This window comes from Camponotus vicinus, unplaced genomic scaffold (genome assembly GCF_025532165.1).
Source record: "Camponotus vicinus isolate PSW18456_S1 unplaced genomic scaffold, iyCamVici1.0 SCAF_7, whole genome shotgun sequence".
Classification (NCBI taxonomy): domain Eukaryota; kingdom Metazoa; phylum Arthropoda; class Insecta; order Hymenoptera; family Formicidae; genus Camponotus; species Camponotus vicinus.
The window spans coordinates 9583627-9606396 of NW_028141979.1; the positions used below are offsets into that span (position 1 = coordinate 9583627).

At 34.3% G+C, this 22770-nt stretch overlaps 2 protein-coding genes and 1 long non-coding RNA gene across 4 annotated transcripts; 2 read left to right on the forward strand and 1 right to left on the reverse strand.

Moving 5' to 3' along the window:
- Window positions 1-546: 546 nt before the first annotated feature.
- Lrt (Leucine-rich tendon-specific protein) lies at window positions 547-21091 on the reverse strand. 2 transcript variants are annotated; one of them, XM_083104244.1, is made up of 7 exons: window positions 20862-21091; window positions 20514-20641; window positions 17655-20165; window positions 17425-17588; window positions 17149-17353; window positions 16907-17029; window positions 16446-16833 (listed from the first exon to the last, which is right to left on the reverse strand). In XM_083104244.1, the coding sequence occupies exons 1-7, from the start codon at window positions 20922-20924 to the stop codon at window positions 16704-16706; spliced, it is 3324 nt and encodes a 1107-aa protein (XP_082960370.1). In that variant the 5' UTR covers window positions 20925-21091; the 3' UTR covers window positions 16446-16703. The 2 variants fall into 2 exon arrangements, with proteins under 2 accessions (XP_082960371.1, XP_082960370.1); XM_083104245.1 differs by lacking the exons at window positions 16446-16833; window positions 16907-17029; window positions 17149-17353; ... (1 more) ...; window positions 17655-20165; window positions 20862-21091 and adding exons at window positions 547-3136; window positions 3236-3568; window positions 4175-4489; window positions 6407-6680; window positions 12591-14106 and having other exon boundaries at window positions 20514-20600.
- LOC145974417 (dynein regulatory complex subunit 11) lies at window positions 7357-12333 on the forward strand. Its single transcript, XM_083104246.1, has 9 exons — window positions 7357-7650; window positions 7866-8018; window positions 8139-8272; window positions 8562-8819; window positions 9335-9636; window positions 9762-10308; window positions 10471-10829; window positions 10958-11206; window positions 11922-12333. Exons 1-9 carry the CDS (start codon window positions 7511-7513, stop codon window positions 12321-12323), a joined length of 2544 nt encoding a protein of 847 aa, XP_082960372.1. The 5' UTR covers window positions 7357-7510; the 3' UTR covers window positions 12324-12333.
- On the forward strand, window positions 12335-16094 carry LOC145974418 (uncharacterized). The gene is made up of 3 exons (XR_014439667.1): window positions 12335-12427; window positions 12578-13519; window positions 15718-16094. It is a non-coding gene; the product is annotated as an uncharacterized LOC145974418 (long non-coding RNA).
- Window positions 21092-22770: the final 1679 nt, after the last annotated feature.

The following is a 22770-nucleotide window of genomic DNA, read 5'->3' on the forward strand; positions in this document are numbered from 1 at the left end:
CGCGCGCACGAGACGAATCGAACCCGATATCAGCAAGATTTAAAAAAATTTCAATTAGAATAGTGTGCAAAATAAAATAAATCAAATAATTTTAAATAATTAATTCTAGATTAATTCTCTAGATTCTTATTCTTATAACGTTTAAATTAATAATTTTTTTTCTTTTAATCAATATCTTACTGATATAGGGGTACCCATTCGATTTGTCTCGAAATTTTCAAGTATTCGCACATTTTATGTAACATTCATGTATAATCTCGCGTATATATAATATATAACATTAATAAAAATTATAAAAATATTTTGGATACGTGAATTTTTGCGTGTATTTTATTATACATATATGTATATATAAAATGGTATATATCCAAAAACTAATATTTGAAAATGGCGATGGATGTCCAATACCTGCAAATAGTTTCTTAAAAGAAACTAAAAATTAATGTTAATATCCCCAGCACCTAGAAATAATTTTTCAAAAGAGACAAATTATATTAAATTAAAATAATATTTTAAAATAATATTTTTTTATAATTTCCTATTGACTAAAGGGATGAGAAAGATAATCAAGACGCGAGATGTTAAACAAGAATTTATTTATACTCGTTTCTCTATAAGACGCATTCGTGTGCCTCTCGATATTTAGTAACGAAAACGAAATACTTGCTAGTAATATAGTAATTATATAAAATATAATTATTACTTTACAACAATGCACGTATTAGAAAGACATATTTACAGCATGTAAAACATACAGATGGAATTAGTACATATATATATATTACAAAATGAAGAAATAATCCTTCCTCTTTCAAAATCATTCGCAGATCTCGAGTCTGCGTTTATGGTATTTTTTTTTATTTCTCTCTCCTTCTATTTTATTAAAATTATGTATAAATATTGAGATGTAGAATATTCTATTTTAGAAGTAATTTGTTACGTTTGTGAGATTTTTATATCGATAAATCGAGAAATATTTAATCTGGGGCTTTTTACAAATATTCCCAGCAAATACCAAGTAACATTTATCCCACCAAACACAAAATATTGCAGCAACATTGCTGCAATGTTGTAATATTGCCGCAACATTGCTGCAATATTCTGTGTTTGCTGGGTATATAACTGTTAGTTGTAATTTTTCACTCACTTACATGTTATGTAACTGTTACATAACATAACTGTTACATAACTAACAGTTATATAACTGTTATTTGGCGTTTGCTGGGTTCCTATGTAGATTGATTCGCACATTACCCAGCAAACATCAGATAACAGTTATATAACTGTTAGTTATAATTTCGCATTCAACAATATAACTGTTACATGTTATGTAACAGTTACATAATATGTAACAGTTATATTGTTGAGTGAAAAATTACAACTAACAGTTATATAAATGTTACTTGGTGTTTGCTGGGTAAAACCCGTGCACGTATATGTATCTACATTTTCGAGTTTTTAAATTCTAAATTTTTAATTCTACATAAACAACCTCATACAGCACAGAATATTTGCAGCAATATTATTATTATCGTTGTAACATTGCAATATTGCCGCAATATTGCTGCAATATTCTGTATGTGACGTTGCAGATTCCCAGCAAACACAGAATATTGTAGTAACATTGCTGCAATGTTGTAATATTGCTGCAATGTTGCCGTAATATTCTGTGTTTGCTGGGTTCCATCAGGCGCTAAACTTTGGTTGTGGCCAAAAGCTTGATGTAATGCGCCTTGTGGGTGATCTCGAATTCCTGAGCTGGCAGAAAACACTGCGCCTGGATCCTGGGATGCCGCAATCGTTTGACGATGCTCCGACCGAGCATAGCGAGGGCGATCAGGAAGACACCGGTCACGGCAACCACGGCCATCACAACGAACACCTCGGCGTTTTGCCTGCCGTAGCCCTGCTCGACCACCTCGACGCAACGAAATCTTTCGCGATCGTCCACCAGGTTGCCGGTTGCCGAGGAGACGACGGTCACGTCAGCGAGTTCGTCCAGACTGGCGCATACCCTGTAGTAACCTGGCAACGACACCTCCACGTCGGTGACGAACGCGAAGCTGCAATTGAGCCTCTGCCGATGAATCGCGGAAATTGCGTCGAACACGATGACGGACAGTTCGCAGGTAGACGCGAGGTTCGTCTCCTTCATTCTTGAGAGAACCACGTCCACGTGTAGGTAACCCTTGTCGGATACGTTCACGTGGACGCCGGTGATCCGAGGATCGGAGCCGAGAGACGACTGTGTCGAGGACATCGAGGAGTGATCCTCTTTGCTCGGCAACTGCTCTTCCGTCGCTATCTTTCGCCGCTCCAGGGTTTCCTCCAAGATGATGACATCGCTACAGCCGAGACCGAGAGACATGTCATCGTAAGCTGTAGGTACCAGCAGGACCACGCAGTAACGGTACTTATGACCTAATTTTAGGTGCACGGAAGCTGGTATGGTGACTGGCAGGGTACAGGGATCTCGCATCATCCGGGAATCGCAATGCAACGGGCTAGATTCCGTTCGCACCTCACTGTCATCGATTGTTTCGTAAACGATGAGCGAGTCGCAGGTGTAATGTTCAGTACATTGCTCCATGTGCCACAATAGATTGATGCCGGTCGATTCGTCATAACGGAACTCCTTAAGACTTAGTTGCACTCCTGCCAGCGGCACTCGAGTCATCATGGGCGGCGTGGGTTCACCGCAGAGCAGACTGCCCGGTGGTACTTGGGTCAGGATGCCGTTCTCCAGAGCGGGCGGTGTCGCGCACACCGCCGATGACTTGTCTTCCTCCAACAGGCTGGAGTTTGCCAGCCAGTTGGCGAATTCTAGTAAGGTGCAGTCGCAATTTAACGGATTGTCGGCGAGCGAGAGTCTCTTAAGACGCAGCTTCGACGTTGGTACGTCGCTCGCCACGATCGTTATTTCATTATCGTCCAGTCGTAGGTCTTGTAGACTTCTCAGCGGCACCACTAGATCGGCCGTCAACGCTCGTAAAAAGTTGTGCGTTAAATCCAAGGTGATTAGCTTCTCTAAATGCGCTAAAGAGGCACTGGATACGGCAACTATGCGATTATTCGCGAGATCCAACCGCGTCAAGGTCGACAAGTACTTGAACGAATGATCCTCCAACACGTCGATCTGCAAATTAACGATAATTAGCTTAAACTTAACTTTTTAAAAGAATTTTCATTTATACTATTTCAAGCAAAATCTAACTTGAATTAAGCCACCACTTGCCTGATTGTGACTCAGACTCAGATAAGTAAGATTCTTGAGACCCATGAGAGCTCCCTGCTGAACGTTGACAAGGCCATTCTCTGACACGGTGAGGAAGTGCAGTTTAGGCATTAGTGGCAGCAGATTGGGACCCATCGAGCCTAGCAGCAAATTACTCGACAAATCCAGTTCCTCCAAGCGCTTGAGACCCCTGAGCGCGGATAGTGCAGCAACGCTTAAGCGATTTCCGCGCATTCTCAGCGAACGCAACACTGGCAATGCTAGGAAAACTTGCGGTGACAATTGTGACAGCAGGTTATCGCACAAGTCCAAATAAGTCAGGCTTGACAGTCCCTGAAACCGTAAATGTTCCGTTGCTCTTTCAAAAAACAATTTTCTCAAAACCTTTCTTATCTCTTTATTTTATGTTTATAATCATTATTTTATAATTTATTGTTTTTTATAATCCCATCCAACACAAAATATTGCAGCAACATTGCTGCAATGTAATATTACCGCAACATTGCTGCAATGTTGTAATATTGCCGCAACATTGCTGCAATGTAATATTGCAGCAACATTGCTGCAATATTCTGTGTTTGCTGGGATTTATATTCTTTCCCAGCAAACACTAAATAACAGTTATATAACTGTTATGTAATAGTGACATAACATGTAACAGTTATATTGCTGAGTGAGAAATTACAACCAACAGTTATATAAATGTTACTTGGTGTTTGCTGGGTTAATTTCTGAATTTAATTCTTTCCTTTATTGAAATTTAAATCGAAACGCATTTTTTAAATCGGACACACAATAAAGTTCAATTACATCCTAATAATAATTTCCTTCTATTCATATTAACATTCCTTTTATTAAACTTATTTCCATCACTTACTGGTGATATTTATAAAAATGAAACACTTTATACATAATTACCTATCGCTTAATTAACCGTACCTTGAACGAATCCGCTTCTAATGTCTTCAATTTGTTATGGGACAGGTCCAGTCGATCTAAACCGACCAAGTGCGACAACGCAGCCGTGGGAATCGAGTCCAGGAGATTGTTGGGCAACCCAAGCGCCTGCAACGGCCGTGCCAACGCTGTGAACGCGTTCTCGTGGACGTGTTTCAGTTCACCAGTAGAGACGACCAACCCATGAAGCGCGACGTCCTCGAAGAAGCGTGCTGGCAACACGGAGATCCCTGTCACGGTCACATCCAGCAACGATATCATGTCCGGTCGGCTACGTTTCAAATGCTCGCTGATGACCTGAGGAAAAGCAACAGTAGAGACAATAAGAAATCTCTTCATTCTTTCTTATCCTCTATCTTTCTATATCTGCCTCTCTCTCTCTCTATCTCAAAATTTATGTATAAATTGTAAATTTTAATCGACTTTCTATAATGGTTTAATCTGAAAGATATACGAACAGTTATTCTCGATAAATACATTTACGAGTTCTCATGTATGTGAAATATCAAATTAACCCTTTCGGCCATATATATTTCTCCTTACATCCAAAATTTTTAAATCCATTTTTTAGGGGCTTTTTGATCGCCGAATTTGAATCTAATGTCAAAATTTTCGATTTCAAAAAAGCGAATCCAATTCAAAATTTTCGATTTCAAGATGGCGAATCCAATATGGAAAATTATAAATTTTTCCTTTAGATTCGGATTCTGATCGAAAAACTCTCGGAGAGAAAGTTTTAAGAAAATACAATTGTTAGTTTGAATTTAGTACAGAAAATATTGTATTTTTTATATAGAATTAATAACAAAAACAACATGGTGGAAAATTCTGAAAAAATTCTGAAAAATACTTTAGTCTACTAAATTTAAAAAAAATTTCCCTTTTTATTTTCTTAATAGATTTGTGAAAAATGCATTTCTCCGTGAAAAAGTACTAATTTTGACTATTTGTTTTTATATATCTTATTTTTGCAATTAACAACTAATGACTTCATATTTTTTTTACACTTATTAATATTCTTAATATTTTTAATATTCTGTAGAAACAATAAAATTCTATTGTATTGTTAAAAAAAAATAGTTGTAAAAGTGAAAAACTGCGAAGAAAAAGTTGAGTCGCTGAGCGACCCATCATGACGCAAAGGATTAAATCAATACATTTAATCTGCTTGGCTATTATCGCGTCTTTTCTGATTCTAAATTTTTTTAATAGATTCACAAAAAGAGAGCTATGAAAAATATTTGTCGCAATATCGACAAATATGATTGATAACGGGATATTCGCGCAGCGAAACGGGAAACGGATGTACGCAAAGCAAGAGAGATCGAATGAGAAAAAGAAAGAGAGAGAGGGAGAAAAAGAGAGAGAGGAAGAAAGAGAGAGAGAGAGAGAAAAAGACGAGAACGAGAGAGGAAAAGAGAAGTGAGCACAATGGATTCTTGAATAATATATGTATGCGACTTGTATTTCATTGGCAGTCTATGCCACCCACGTCCTTCTTGACCGTTGCTTAAAAAGTAACGACCTCGATTGCGCCGCGAAGCGTAACATCAGAGATTGAGCTTACATCTCATTCCGCGGTGTCTTTCGAAATTTTCCTGGAGGAAATATTAATTTCAACTTTGTAATATGAATTTAATTTGAATAAATTATTGTTCGAGTTAAGCACTTTTTTAAATTACAGATTTAAATATTCGCAAGATTATCGAAAACATTTAATTCGTTATATTAATATAAGAAGTTGTCCTTTAATCTGACTTGAAAGGATATTATTTTTTTTTATAAAAAAATCAGAGTTTCTTTTAATATAAATTAAAATAATTCTTAATCTTTTAATCTAAATCAATATTGCTTTACTCAATAATATTGATTAATTTCGTCAATTACTTGCAACGTCATTCTGTATGCAATTGTCGTCGGTACAATTAAGTTACAGATAAGTTAAGGATTTTTAAGATTTTTTTAAAATTGCACATCTAAACATTTACAAGATTTTCGAAAACATTTAATTCGTTACATTAATATAAGAGATTGTCCTTTAATCTGACTTGAAAGGATATTATTTTGTCTTACAAAAATCGGGGATTTTTAAATATAAATTAAATAATTTAATTAAATTAAATATAAATTAAGATAATTCTTAATCTTTTAATTTCTCTAAATTAATATTGTCTTGCTCAATAACACTTGATTAATTTTGTCATTCGCAATTACTTGCAACGTCGTTCTGTCGCCGGTACATCTGAGCGTGTGTGGAAAGTCGCAGGAACACTCCACGCCCGCTTTTGTGATATTTGGACACTCCCAAACCGCATCGGAGGGAGAAGACAACGAGGATGACGGCGATGCATTTTCCTCGGCAGCGATTGTCGTTATTCCGGACGCACTCGTAGACGTCTCCGTCGTGGCGTCGTTCTCCGTCACATCGAGACATGACGCTGTCATTATCAACGTTAAAACGAGCAAGCTTCGAAATGGTCTCGGCATCCTGGAAAAGAGCATGTAATAAATATATTGTAAATAAATAAATAAATAAATAAACTAATAAATATATTGTATTTGCAATCACAAAAGATACCTTCCGTATAACGTGACAAATAATGTTGCTGCAAAGTATTACTATTACTTTTGACAACTTTGAAGATTTCGAAGATTCAAAATTTGAGGTATCTTCGAAGCTTCGAAAAATATATTCTTGCAAATTCATGTAAGAAATATTGAAAATATTGTAAATAAAAGTGAATTAATTAATAATATTAAAGTAATAATAATAATTATAATAAATAATAAATTATAATAAATAATATTAAGATAATTATTATTATTTAAAAAGAATAATAATAGTACATTAAAAATATATAATATTTAATAATTATTTTAATATTATTTATTATTATTTACTTATTAATAATTATTTAAAAAATAAATTATATTATATATTAATAAATTATTAAAAATTATTGAAAATCAAAATTTTCAGATATATTTTTTAATTTAACAATATAATTGTAACATCTTATTCAGATTTTATCATATAATTTTATAAATATATATTTATTGTGGTATAATCTTTGAAGCTTTTCGAAACTTTGATCTTAAAATTTCGATCTTCAAAGATCTTAATAAGCTTCGAGTTGTAAAGAATAATAAGATTTCGATTTTGTTTCCAGTTGACATTCCGCGCAAATTCATTCTTAAACGCCAATCACCGATAACCACAGTTTTGAACTGACAAATTCGAAATTGCGAGTGTAAAACTACTTCAAATTCTTATCATTATTATTTTATATCTGTCTAAAACATACGTCCAATTCCGAAATGTCCCACGTTTATTACACAGAATTATGGCTTGTCACGAGAAGCGATTTAGAAAAGCTGTTAGAGCTCGAACGAAAGCAACAAGATACGCCACTAAAGAAAAAAGTGGCTTTAAATTCTGCGTTATCCATGTATCTAAAGTACGTGCTCAAAATTATATTGATTTTATAAAAACATCGTTATATATTATATATTTTTTACTAATATAAATTATATATATATTTATAAATTATTTATAAATTATTTATATAAATTATTTATAGATTATTTATAAATTATTTATATAAATTATTTATAAATTATATAAATTAATACAATTAATTATATAAATTATTTAATTATAAAATACACATAGATATCGTAATATCGTAAGAAGACTCATCATGTGTTATGATCAAATGGTGCACACGCAAAAACGGGAGTTAATCAAGCAAATGTTAGATTGTGCTATCGGGCGAATGCTAGAGTACAAGAAGGAAATCGTCAAATTAGATTATACGAACTATCAGTACGCTCTTCCTCTTTGCTTATTCAAATATAATTTTAAAAATATTTTTCGCAATTTAAAAAGAAAGTGAAAATTAAATATATCTCCGCACTATATGATTTAAGAATATTTTTCACGCAGATGGCCCGACGATATCCTGAATCGTATGAAATTCACACCGGATGATATCGAGTTGTTTGCGTCAGTATCAGGCCGCGAGCGCCTCGAGGAACGCAGGAAGTTTATTCAGGAATTGGTGGAGAGTGCCTACAAAGGTGCGCAAAATCATTTCAATTAATAAGAAAATTGTTTTCGGGATAAGAATCAATAAAACAAATGCATTAGAGAAATTAATTAAATTTGAAATCTTATAATTAATTAAATTTGAAACTGTATACTTAACTAAATTTGAAATTTGTTAATATTTTAATATTTACTTAAATTAATCACTACTTAATATATTTATTTAAATTAATCATTATTTATTTCAATTAATCACTATTTAAAGAAAATTAATTGTAATTTTAAAAATAATTTCTAATCTTTTATCCTATAATCGTCCAGCGCCGCCAGTAAGAGAACGCAGTTCCTCGCAGTTGCATATTGAAAGCATGACCGAACTGGGGGAGGAAACGCTGAAGATGCGGGTGTCACGAAGGAAAATGCGCGCTGTTCCCTCAAAGGTGGAAGTAATGCGCGAATCGCCCGAAGAAATAGCCGCCCGAGAAGCAAAGCTCGCTGCCGAGAAAGCCATGCACCGCGCAATATTACTGATACAGAGCTATGAAAGGGCCAGGATGGGACGCTGCACCGGAGCAGATGGTATATTTAGAAAAAATACAGTGTCCCAGACTTGACGAATCAGCCGTTAATGGTAGATTCCTGGAGACGAAAATTCTAATGTTGAGAAAAACTTCATAAAAATGTTCAAACTACTGACGCATGGAAAACACAATCGCGCTCACTTTAGAATCCTATTTTTTATTTTATATTCATCCCTCTATCGATATCGATATTATCGCGCTGCAGGCCCCTTGATGCGCCATGTTCCTGAGAATAGGAGAACGTAACGCGATTGGTAAACTTTAATCTTATATAGCGCCGAAACTACATCTTCCTCAACATTTTGGTATTAAGATTTTCGTTTCCAAATGATCTCAGGAATCTACCATTAACGGCTGATTCGTTAAGTCTGAGACACCCTGTATAAGATTTTTTTAAACAGTATATTTTCAACTGTATAATAAAGGAAAACTTTGTTATCCAAATATCTGTTGGATTTCCTTAATAAAATTGTCCTCATTCGTGTAAAATTACTAATACTAGATCTTTCGCAGTGAAACGTATATTCGATTACAACAAGAAAATAGCATCCGGAATGCTAGTACCAAGGAAAATAGACCGCTCCAGATACATCAAGTCAGCGATAACGATACAACGCGCGTGGCGACGATACGCCGCGAGGAAAGCCATGAAGAGACGAATCGCGCGTCTCGAGGAGGCTCTGGGTATGATTATACCGAGCTGGCAGAGTCGCAAAACGATCGCAAAGGACGAGGAGAATTTTCAGCGACGACGAGCTCTAATGCCCATATTCGAAGCGCACACCAAGAAGACAACCAGCGAGGAACGTACGAGGGTAAATTTTCCGACCAAAATTTCTAATAAGTAAATAAAAGAAAAGGTACAAAAAATAAGTCTTGAAAAAGAAGAAGAAGATAAGAATAATTTTACGTTGAATCGTTATTCATTTTCCTTCGGAAGCTACTGAGAATTAGAGGCCCCGGACTGATGGAGGATATTACCGATGAGATTCACGAGTGGTTCGTCATCTGGTATGACACGTTAGGACATTATGATGTATTTCCGGCAGCGGATCTCGGCGGCAGCGTGTTGATCGCGACCGGGCAAACCTCAACGCCGCAGGAATATCTAATGGAAAAACTGGAAAAGGAAAAACTGGAAAAGGAAAAACAAGCCAAGAAGAAGCGTCGAAGGGCCGAACAAACGCCAGAAGTCAAAGCTGAACCTGTCAAGCAGGAAGCTCCTGGTTGGAAGATGCCGCGAACGAAAGCTCTGTCTTGTTTAAAGGAGGCAAACGACGATTTCATCCGAAACTGGAGTCTTCGCGACGAAAGTGACAATCCGGAGCAGGAAGAATACTTGGACTTGATTACTGAGAAACTTTGCCACGAGTTGCAGCTCGAAATGAGAGAGATCGTGGATGAGCTGATGAGGGCTGAGCTAGAATTGCTAAATAAGGCTCTGCAGGAGGATCGTGATAAGAAGAAACCTGCAGAAGTAGACAAAGGTGATCAATAAAGAGCTAATAGATATCTCTCCCATCTTATAATAGAAGAATTCTTGAATAATTTCCCATAATCAGTCACACTTGTTACCTTTAATAAATTTTAACGTAAACTAGCTTTCAAATTTGTTCACCTAGATATTACAATTTAGATATTAATTGCAGATATAAAGAAGGACACCGACAAAGTCAGAACACAGAAGAAAAGGGAAGACATTTTGGAAGACGTGGCCGTCGAGGACCTCTTCAATGAACTGTTGCAAGCCAATATTATTAGAAACTATCAGATCGTTTTCTTACGCGATTGGCTCGGTGATCTTTCCTATCAAAATTACGAAGCGCGTCGCGAATTACGGGATTACAAAGAACGACTCGGGGAAGTTAAGCAGCTTGTCTTAGAATATTGCGTGTTGCCTTTAATCTCCAAGGAAACGCATCAAATTGCGCCACTCGTACGTTCCGTGTGCATCTACGGATTGCCAGGAGCCGGAAAGACCTTGCTCGCCAATGCAATCTGCTCAGAGGTAGAGTTTTCCCAATCTCTCCAATTTTCTTCATTAACTTTAGCGAAGGAAAAAAATATATTAATATTATAAGGATTAAAAGAGAGCAGATTTCTAATTAATTTGGACTCAATTGAGTCCCTTTCTAGGTCGGCGCGTTACTCTTTGATGTATCGGCGCCCGTCTTGCTTGGTAAATACGTGGGCAAAGAGAAGCAGAAGAGGCTCATGGATGTAATCTCCAAAGTGGCGCGTGCTTACGCACCTTCCATCATTTTTCTCGATGGTGGCGAGAAACCTTGGCTGAAGGAAGTTCCATCGGCAGAACGACATCTTCAACCCAAGCGATTCGCCAAGTATTTCGTCAAATTAGTGAAAGGCATCAAGCCGGGAGATCAGGTAAATAATTGGACGGATCTCGTTCGATTGAAGATTCTTAGGCATCAGAAATGCACTTCGTATCGTGAGAACTCTCGGAATGGCACTCCTAAATTGTGGGGGACTGCGATCGAGCAGCGCCTACTTTGTAAAATTCTTGCTATTCCCGTTTGAGATCTTTCTTCAATATGAATGAATCGCCGCCGCCGCCTCGTCGGGTCCACAGACACATACGTACAATCACCTGGCTCTCTCTTTCTCCTTCTCCTACGTCACTCGGACCTCTCGTCTCGATCGCTCGAGGTTGCTCATCAATGAAACACCTTCTACCGATGTATATAGTATGGAGACGTAGGTGGCGGGCGAGTTAACGTAGGATTTAGAGTGTTGGAGGCTTCGGACAGATACTGTTATTCACTGGCATAAATACTACAAGAGACGGATCGATATTTTTATTTGAAAAATCTGCTCTTCTGCTTTTTATTTCGACTTTAATTCAAGTTTCTTTAAGAATTAAAATGTAAATCTCAAGATTTACTTTTTATAGCAACCAATATGAAAAGATCAAAGAGTAATAATATATTTTTGGTCCTGACAAATAAGATAACGTAGGATAATATAATTATCTAGATAAATACAAAAACAATATATTAGAGAAATATTCAAATACATTCAACCTAAAGTCGAACTCTGCTTGAAATTGTTCTTATCGAAGTATTACGAATTCATTCAACAGATACTATTCCTTTCATTGTCTGAAGAACCGCACAAGGCGACAGCCGCCTTCATTAAGCTGCATGATAAATTCATAAGAGTGCCCACTACCGACTACAACACGCTGTACATGTACTACAAGGATCTACTGATGAAGTATCACGGCGTCGATCGGGATATCGACGTCTCTTGCTTGGCCAAGACGTCCGTTGGGATTCCTTTGGACATTATCCGGAAAGCCGTAGAGAAGGTGCTGTCGCTGCACCGAAGAATCACCCTCAAGTTCAAACCCTTAAGACCGATCGAGATCATGAACGAATTATTGACGTATCGATATCCTACGGAGATGGTGGAGGACTTAGACAAGTTCGAGAAACGCACTCCACCCGCCAGAGCTTTGCAAGCTAAGAAGACCCGCGATTGAATGAAAAAAGAAGAAAGTCTACAGAAAGATTCAAAATTCCCTCGGTGCAAAAGTGTTCACATTTAATGAAAATTTCTGTTGAATATTTTGCGTCCAGCAACTAGGTACAAATTTAAAATATTTCTATTTATTTTGATTTTAATATTTCTATCACTAAATTCAAATATTAAAAGGTCATCTGCGAAAAGTGGAGATATTTTATTTAAATGTCAGTGTTTATTCGGACATGATGTGACATTGTATTACGATTACAGTCCTGGTACGTACCTATAACGTGCGATATGCGTCAGTCTCGAGCAACCCCTGCACCCTCCCACACCTGACCTCGGTCTCAGAGCGGAGGAGGAACCCAGTAGCACCCACGCCAGTCAAGTGCCTGCGAGTACATCGTGCGATCCGTCTTACAACGACGAAGAGTAGTCCTCGGAACTTGGGACGTTTCCCAGTATCATGATCCTTCTTCGGGAAATTCTTCGAGTTCTACCTTATATTTTACCAAGTTTGCTGGGGAACCTCGGACCTTCTCGATATTTCTTATCCCTCGCGGTATCGCCGCATAATTGACGCGCGAGATCGACTCCGCGGCAAGGATCTTGGGTGATTTCAATGCCCGGTGGTCGCCGGTGAAGCTCGATTAAAGACCTTGGACGCGAATGCTCGCGCGGAAAATGGACATCGCGTCTTCCAGAGTCTCGCGCGGTGACATGAACGCCCGGACAGCACCAGGACGATCGCATGGACGTGCGGCGGTCGTGCAACACGCGTGTTGCGAGACACTGTGCGCCGAGAGCATGCTCGGCGACCGCTTCCAGAGAAAACGTCGCCTCCACCGTCGTGTCCACGCGGTGGGGACTTCCCCCGGTCCGTCCGTCCGTCCGTCCGTCTCTCTGTGTGTCTCTCGGTTTCCACATAGCATAGCCATGTATGGAACACGGGACGACGTTCTCTCTCCCGGCCCTTACGCCCACTTGCCGCAGCCGGAGCTGGAGCAGGTATCGTCGCGATTGACGAATATTGTTTTCTAGCAATTATTCGTTGGCCTGAAAAATGTGGATATGCGTCGATGCCGTTGCCACGGATGGATTCTGTCGCTCGTTGTCACGCCTGACCTCCTCCCACATCCCTGTATCTTTATACTGGACGACGGCGATGATGAAGAGAAGAGAACGATGTCCTAGGAAAGAAGACTCCTAGAGGTATCATGTCCATAAGTGTGACGCTTTTGTTCGGTTCCATAAAAGAAAAAAAAAAAATTGTCGATGATTGATCGAGGAAGATGTAATTTAAAAAATCTCCAGTTTCTTCAGTTCATTAATACACGCGCGGCCCTTTTCTCGCTCTCTTTTTCCAATAAGGCAAGAGAACACTTTATAGCTCGCTATCCCACATCTTCTCCCTCCAGCTTCTCGTCTACGATTTTATTTATCGATGCGTCCACGATATGAGAAGTAGCAGCGAACAATCTCCATACGCGCTGCTTTCGTATGCACGAGAATTTGGGAGAAGATCGGTCGGGGAGCGAGCGAGAAAGACAGAGAGAGATAGAGAGTGGGTGGAGTAATAGGGGGCCCCCGAAGGTCTTTGGGATCCTCGTGAAATGCTTTTTGATACTGGAAATCGGTCCGTCGTCGTCGTTACGAAATCACGTAAAACCGGGCCTCTACGCCCACGCTGCAGCGAGAGAGACTGGCGTAAAGAGTCGCGGTGAAAGAAAGTCCGACTTCTTTAATAAGCTTGAAGTGTTTATAACATCTGGCCACGCCAAGCCAGAGCGATGTTGGATCTGAAAATAAAGGAAAGGCAGCGTATAAACATTGGACGTCGCGCATAAAATTTTTAATTAATTAATTTACCCATCGCGAATTAATTCTTGACCTCCCTGATGAAAAAAATCTCATAATTTTGATTTAGAAAATTTTTAGGAATTTTTAGGAATTTTTTATAATCTAAATTTTTAGGAATTTTCATAATTTAAATTTATGACGAATTTTGTAAAAATATATCAAATCGATTTATTCAAGTTTTTTAATATTATTTATATTTAATATTATTTTTTAATATTATAGAAAATTATACAATGAAAAGTCTCAGAATATTTAACATTTATAGAAATTCTAGTAAAATTCATTTATAATAAAAATATCAAATATCTTTATTTCTTTTCTGAAATTTTTTTTTAAAAGTGTGCCAATTCGTATAGAAAATCTTAAAATTTTATGAGTTTTAGAATTTTTATAAATCTGAAATTTTTTGAGAAATTCTGCAAATAATTTTCACCAGTTGACTTTATTTTATAAATCGCATCTACGCATCGCTCTAACGAGAGTGCAATAGGGACCTTTTTTTTCATATAGTAAAAAGATGAAGCGGTAGTAGATTGTATGCTGACAGTCTGATCGAGAGTTTCATTGTATACAAATGTCGCCAGAAAAAAAAAAGCGGATTTAAGCGGCGCTTGCATAAGTAGTTAATTTATGTCCAAGTCAGAACGCACTTCCTTCGAACTAAATTGTCACTATCGCCTATAAAATCATATTAGAATGATTATTATTTTTTAATATATTGCAAGATAACACATTGAATCAAATATAAATCAAATAACAATACGTTTATGATATAATTTTTTTTTAAATGTTAATTTTAGCTGTAGAGACTCCTGATGAAAATTATTTACAGAGTTTCTTATAAAAATTTTCAGATTTTCTATAAAAATTCTAAAATTTTCTTTTCGAATTGGCACATTTTTTTTAAATCTTCAGAAAAGGAATAGAGATTTTATATTTTTAAATGAATTTTATTAGAATTTCTTATATATTATAAATGTTAAATATTCTGAGACTTTTTATTCTATAATTTCCTAAAATAATATTAAAAAACCTGAATAAATCTGATCAATTTTTTTACAATTCTTCAGAAATTTAAATTATCAAGAATTCCTAAAATTTTCTAATTATGAAATTTTTTTTCATCAGAGACGCGTTCAAAGATGAAGCGAAAAATATCTAATACGGCTATAGTAAAATCGCTCTGCAGTCCAGGATTACTCGATCCCACGATCAAAGCTCATTATTAAATGAATTTTATTAGAAATTCTTATATATTATAAATGTTAAATATTCTGAGATTTTTTTTTATTCTATAATTTCCTAAAATAATATTAAAAAACCTGAATAAATCTGATCAATTTTTTTACAATTCTTCATAAATTTAAATTATCAAGAATTCCTAAAATTTTCTAATTATGAAATTTTTTTTCATCAGAGACGCGTTCAAAGATGAAGCGAAAAATATCTAATTAATAATACGGCTATAATAAAATCGCTCTGCAGCCCAGGATTACTCGATCCCACGATCAAAATTCATTATTGATGTGCGACTGTATATATATCGGCAGAGACGAGCATTTTTCTCAAGAGCGCGACGATGGAAAGCGCCGTACGATTCCATGAAAGACGATCGTTCGCACGATATACTATCCAAGGAACTCGGCTTATGTGCTTGCACAAAAAGCTGCATCTTCCGAACCGGCTATATTGGAGCCAGTTGACCGACCGCCGTGCTCTCTCTCGAAACTTTACGTTTATTGCTGACGGTACAATAAATTAATTATGATACACATATTTCATGCTATCACATGAAATTTAAATCAGACTCAAATTTTCATCAAATATAATGTAAATAAAAAATGTAATTAAAAAAAGTACGAGAAAATGAAATATTAATACGAAAAGATTTATATAGCCATAATAGAAAATAGAACACACACACATACATCCCTAACAATTTTCTTGGTATATTTTTATTAGAAAATTTTTATAGAAAATATTTTTTGTTTCTTATATTTATATATTGTAATTTTTTATATTATATATTGCAATTATAACTTATAAAGAATACTAAAAAATAGTAATTTAGTAAAGATACAAAAATTAGAAAATGTTGCTTTTCGAATATGTGAAAATAATTGCAAAATCATTTATAATATTCTCGATTTACAAATTAATTTATTTAATTCTAAATATTAATATAAAGAGATTTATAGCTAATTTGCAAGGAAATATAACTATAAATTTATACACACACACACTCAATACTTTTTTAGCATATTTTTATTACAGAATTTTTATAAAAAATTCTTTATAGTATGTTTTTCATATTATATGTTATAATTACAACTTACAAAGAGTAATAGAAAATGGTACAACTTACAAATAATGATACAAAAATTAAAAAACTTTGTTGTTATGTATATAGATAATTGCACAATCATTTACAACACTGATTTACAATTTAAAGATTCATTCATTTTAATGCTAATTTGAACACATTAGAAGGCTAAATGGTATCTTCACTGAAAATCAATTGATAGTCTCTTCATTCTTAGTAATTACATTTTTTTGGCATTGTCATTTCTATTATGTCAACATAATCTTTGACATCGTTCATGTATTTCCTTAAAAACATGTGGTCTTTTTTAATATTCTTAATTAGACCCTTAACATCAGTTTCTCTGTAAAAATGAGAGAAAAAAATAAGAATACACAATATTAAATCTCCAATTGCGCATTTCTTCATAAACTTACTTTATTGTACCTAGCAAACAATGAACGTTTACATCACTTGAAGTGAGTTCATCAAATCGTTTGACTTTAATCGTGACTTTCACTATAATATCCATTTTTTTGCTTCGAGATACGAATGAGATTCTAAAATAAACATCCTGTTACTATTTCATAAAGTTAGTATGCATGTTATAAAATATTTTAAGTATTAGTATTTCATATTTTTATTAGCATAATATAGAGTAATATGAATGGATAATTACTTATCACAATTAATCTCCATCAAATTTATATCGTCCAAGCGTTTCAATTCGAACATGAAGTTCATCACTAATTTGACATTCTGTGAAACATATTCTAGCATTGGTAGAATATCCTCACGAGTTTTATACCTATCCATAAGCAGCTCCGCATCTAGTTTCTCCAGAATTAATTTGTGCACTATCTTTGTGAATAGACCTGAATCATCTGTTGGAAAAATAGAAAGAAAAGATTAAAATATTGCAATTTTTTCCTTTGATTAATATATGTATAATTACTTGAAATGCGGGAAACAATCTTGATTTTTTTAATCAGATTCTCTTCTGAACAATTAAAATCGTACGATAGAAACATTGCTACCAATAACGAATTCGATATGAAGCCAAAAACAATCATTTTTCTGTCGATATTCTCATGATACACGTTCCAAATGCAATCGTCCCTGTAACAAAATAATATTAGTCTTTTCATCCATTTTGAAGCAATAAAAATATGTATATTTACAAACCTTTCGCCATGCGTTTCTAATTCTTGTGACAATGATGAAAAGGGGTCTTGCTCGACCAAAGACTCTTCAATCGCGCTAGCGCATTGTTCTGCTGCGAGTCTTTCTTCTGTATTTTCTTCATTTTGTCCTGTTACTCTTACTTCGTCGTTTATTAAATTTTCTTTACAATATTCCTCCGAATTTAATTGATTTTCAATTACTTCCGCCCCCTGGGGATCAGTGCACTGTTCTATTAGCAATTTTTGCACATCCGAATATTGCTCTTTCTCTTTATCTCGCGGATTTACATTATCGTTTATCCTTTCCCGGACATATTCCCGGATGTATTCTTCTTCAGCTATTATTTCGCTGTCTTTGATAATTGGCGATTCGTAATTATCAATTTTTGTCTCTTTACATTTATTATTCTGTATTGATAATATATTTTCTTCAAGATTCTCTACATTTGTTTCACAATGATTGGATTCATTAATTAGATTGTCATCATTAATAATTGTTCTTCCAAGTGCTTGACAATCGACTTCTTGATTATATTCAGTTTCATTCGCTATATTTTTACTACAGTAATCTTCCATTTGATTCTCGATATTGATCGATTCATTTTCTCTCAAAGTTATACAACTTTCATTATCTTTTGCTACACTTTCTCTCGATGTTGCTTGAGTTATATTATTTATTACTAATTGATTTGAACTATTACATATATTATTGATCGTTTCATCTATTTCACTAGTCGACATCTGAAGTTTATCTTTGCATAAAGCATCAGGGAAAGAATTCTCTTCTTTGTCATTGTCTAATGATATGAACGATGGTGGTTCAATCGTTTGTAACTCTTCGACACCGTTTTCAAGAGTTTTTCTTAGTAAACTACATTCGCTAATGTCGTTTAGATTATCTTCAAAATTTAATCTAAATGGCTCAGTATAATTCATTGTGTCCTTTACAAAACGCTCACTATGTTCAGTATTATTCATATAAATATCATTAGATCTCTCTAAATGTGCATTATTTTCTTGAGGAGCGGGAGATTCTATAAAAGACTTGCAAGTCTTGTTTGGACTTAATAAATTATTTGTTGAGACTGATAGAGACTGAAAACCATTATCTTTAGAAATGTCTAAATTTTTAGAAATGTCTAAATTTTCTCTTTCATTTCTTGCATTTTGTGTAAGATGCAAAGTCGATGAAACTGGAGCAGTAATTTCCATTGATGTATGTTGAATTGTTTTGTTTACAGTTGTGTCAACTTGAAGAGCCAATTTCGAATTTTCAGCAGGCGAATGTGCTTTTGATATTGTTTGAAAGAATGATGTAGATTCTGCAGTGCAAATAGGATTAAGTGTTTGTTCATATAAAGAGACTGGGACAGCTTCAGTAAACTCCATAGACTTGCATAATAATTTAGTTTTTTCACTAAAGTCAGTTGAATTGTCCATATTCTTTTCCTTACATATATTCTCTTCAGATATCGGCTTATGAATGATCGGACGAGTAATTTCTCCTTGATTCCTTAATGGCACTGTGGTCATTTCCATGGATACATTATGAAAGAACATGGTTCTATCGTCTTTGGATATTAATTCATCCATTCTCAAATTCTCCTTGTCGTAAGCAATCAAAGGTACATTTACAGGTTTTGTTATTTCCATTACATCATTAAAAAATTCAGTTTTATCAATTTGATTTTCTCTCAGATCATTTTCTCTAATTATATTTTCACCATGGGGATGTGAAATATTTTCATCATATATTTTTAATGATATAGGAGCTGTCATTTCCATTGAAACATTAAAAGGTACGTTTATACAAGACATGTCAGTGGTAGTTGGCTGTATTACATTTGTTAACATCATTGATTCATTAATATTCTGTGTTGCATCCTGTGTCTGTTTGAAAATAGTACTTTCAGAAGCAATATTAGAGTAATGCAAATTTCTTGAAGATATTGTCTTATGCATATTATTTTCATGCATATTATTTTCAGCGCCCCAATTTGCGCTTTCACGACTTTGTATCTTTGAAATTTGTTCAAAAATGCCTAAATCAGAATTAACAGCTCTCGCAGATACTGGTACAGCCTGAATGGATACATTATTGCTGTTGCTGACATAATTTGTATCTAAATTCAGACGCAATGTAAAACTATCCTTCTTTATATTTATGTTCTCTTTTGCAAGTGAAGGTGTAGGTATTGGTGCTGTAAATTCCATAGATAAATCTTGGATGCATGTCCCATTTAATTCAAAGTCAGCGTTGCAACATGAATATGATCTTATATTGGTCATATTTTGTTCAAATTGGGACTTTTCATCAGATAGTTCCACATGTGTCTCACTTGTATCACATGCAATAATACTTAACGTCGCATCCTTAGATGGTTGAGCAGATTTGTTTTCTCTCGATTCAGTTTTAGCATTCGCATCTCCTACAAAAGATCCTTTAGCAGAATCATTTTCCTCGTATGTATTATCCCATACAGTCCCTTGCTCAACCGTGTGACAAAACTCTCTGCACAGGATAGAGTAATTAAAGAAAAGATATTAAAGTAAAAATAAATATAGCGAATAAAAAAATTAATCTAAAGCTCTCTCCATAAAATATAATCTAATACAATGAAAAAAAATAGAATAAAGATAAGAACCTAGTGCAAAAAATAGAGAACAAATGTGAAAAACTCTTCATAAAAATTCTTTAATTAATTAAATATAATTCCTAGCATCTCAAATCAGAAAGTAAACGTAATGTCTTATTGTGGAGCACAAGAGACTTTGTTTTGAGACATTAAAAAGATGTTCCATATATCGCATAAATATAAATTGATTAATTTTATAAAAGATAATAAAATATTATACTCACTTGACATGTTTCTTATCTGCAAAACTAACACGCCTTTTAGTCCTTGAAGGAGTTGAACTTGTTTCATTGCGCGGGGAATCAAAATCCACATTTTGCAACGGTTTACGGGGTTTACGTGGTTTGAGAATCTATCAAAAATCAAAACAAAAATTATTAACAATCAAAAATTATTAATTTCTAAGATATTAATATTAAATATTATTATTATTAATATAATAAATAATAGATATTATTATTAAATTAATACTATTATACTACATTATTAAATTAATATTATTAAATTAATACCATTAAATCTTTAATTTGTAAAAATACCTAAATCAAAATTTGTAAACAATATAAACTCACCGATGAACGTCTGGATCGTCTGGATTCATTTTCCTTGGATTTAGAAGGAGTATTTCGCAACATGATGAAAAATATCACTTTTCGTGGAAGAATCTCTTGCGTGAATTTTATCGAGTATCGAGTGTATCTAATTTCGCACAAAAAATAACGAGAATAATCAAAATACTTACATTTTACTCGAGTACATTCGAGTAGACGCGAAAGCGGTTATGATTTGAAAAATTTTGGCCACATTCAGCGGACTCAAACGCTAAGTGGCAATCGAATATGATTGGTTGCTACTTTTAGATCCGGCCAATCAGCGTCGAATAACATCAGAATCTAGTAATGTTGCGAATGGTCGGGTTTAATCGCTCTAGAATAGTTTACTAAACATCATTGACCAATCACAGACATTCTTCCGAGGAATGTAACCATTGTATTCTTCAGAAGACTGGCTGTGATTGGTCAATGACGTCTAGTAAACTATTCCGGAGCGATTAAATCAGACCATTCGCAACATACAAGATTTTCCGATGTCATTCGACGCTGATTGGCCGGATCTAAAAGTAGAAACCAATCATATTCAAAATTTTTCAAATCGAATCATAAACACCAACAATCATAAGGATCTCTATCCTTGTTGATTTTCTGATTGAACGCAAAAAATTCGCTTCGGTAACCCTTCTCAAAACACTGTTCAAAAAAAGTTTCAAGATAGTAGTCAAGAAAAAATTTATGAATGATTTAACAATAATTTAATATGATTATATTTTTAAATAATAATAATTGAATTTAATTTTAATTAATAACCCGGCAATATAATTGTTACATGTTATGTAACTGTTGCATAACATGTAACATGCAATATTGTTGAGTGGGAAATTACAACTAACAATTATATAAATGTTATTTTTGGTGTTTGCTGGGAATAATAATTTAATAATAATAATATTATAATTTAATTTTATAATAATGTTTTATAATAATTTAATTTTTATTATAATAATATTTTAATTTAATTTTAAATAATACAGTTTCCATACAGCACAGAAAATTGCAGCAATATTGCAATGTTGCTGCAATGTTATAACAATGTTAATAATATTGCTGCAATATTGCTGCAATGTTTACAACAATACTAATAATATTGTTGCAATATTGCGGCAATATTGCAATGTTGCTGCAATGTTACAATAATATTAATAATATTGTTGCAATATTGCTGCAATGTTTACAACAATACTAATAATATTGTTGCAATATTGCGGAAATATTGCAATGTTGCTGCAATGTTACAATAATATTAATAATATTGTTGCAATATTACTGCAATGTTTACAACAATACTAATAATATTGTTGCAATATTGCGGCAATATTGCAATGTTGCTGCAATGTTACAATAATATTAATAATATTGTTGCAATATTGCTGCAATGTTACAACAATATTAATAATATTGTTGCAATATTGCGGAAATATTGCAATGTTGCTACAATGTTACAATAATATTAATAATATTGTTGCAATATTGCTGCAATGTTACAACAATATTAATAATATTGTTGCAATATTGCGGAAATATTGCAATGTTGCTACAATGTTACAATAATATTAATAATATTGTTGCAATATTGCTGCAATGTTACAACAATACTAATAATATTGTTGCAATATTGCGGAAATATTGCAATGTTGCTGCAATGTTACAATAATATTAATAATATTGTTGCAATATTGCTGCAATGTTACAACAATACTAATAATATTGTTGCAATATTGCGGTAATATTGCAATGTTGCTGCAATGTTACAATAATATTAATAATATTGCTGCAATATTGCAACAATATTATTAATATTATTGTAACATTGTTGCAATGTTACAACAATATTAATAATATTGCTGCAATAATCTGTGCTGTATGG

Bases quoted from the DNA above. Each gene is read 5' to 3' on its own strand.
- LOC145974417 (XM_083104246.1), top strand. From the start codon at position 7,511: ATGTCCCACGTTTATTACACAGAATTATGGCTTGTCACGAGAAGCGAT. The intron at 9,637-9,761 runs GTAAATTTTCCG...TTCCTTCGGAAG, and splicing joins CCAGCGAGGAACGTACGAGG to CTACTGAGAATTAGAGGCCC. The intron at 10,309-10,470 runs GTGATCAATAAA...TATTAATTGCAG, and splicing joins ACCTGCAGAAGTAGACAAAG to ATATAAAGAAGGACACCGAC.
- Lrt (XM_083104244.1), bottom strand. From the start codon at position 20,924: ATGTTGCGAAATACTCCTTCTAAATCCAAGGAAAATGAATCCAGACGA. The intron at 20,166-20,513 runs GTGAGTATAATA...TATCCTGTGCAG, and splicing joins GCAGATAAGAAACATGTCAA to AGAGTTTTGTCACACGGTTG. The intron at 17,589-17,654 runs GTTTGTAAATAT...ATTTTGTTACAG, and splicing joins TTAGAAACGCATGGCGAAAG to GGACGATTGCATTTGGAACG.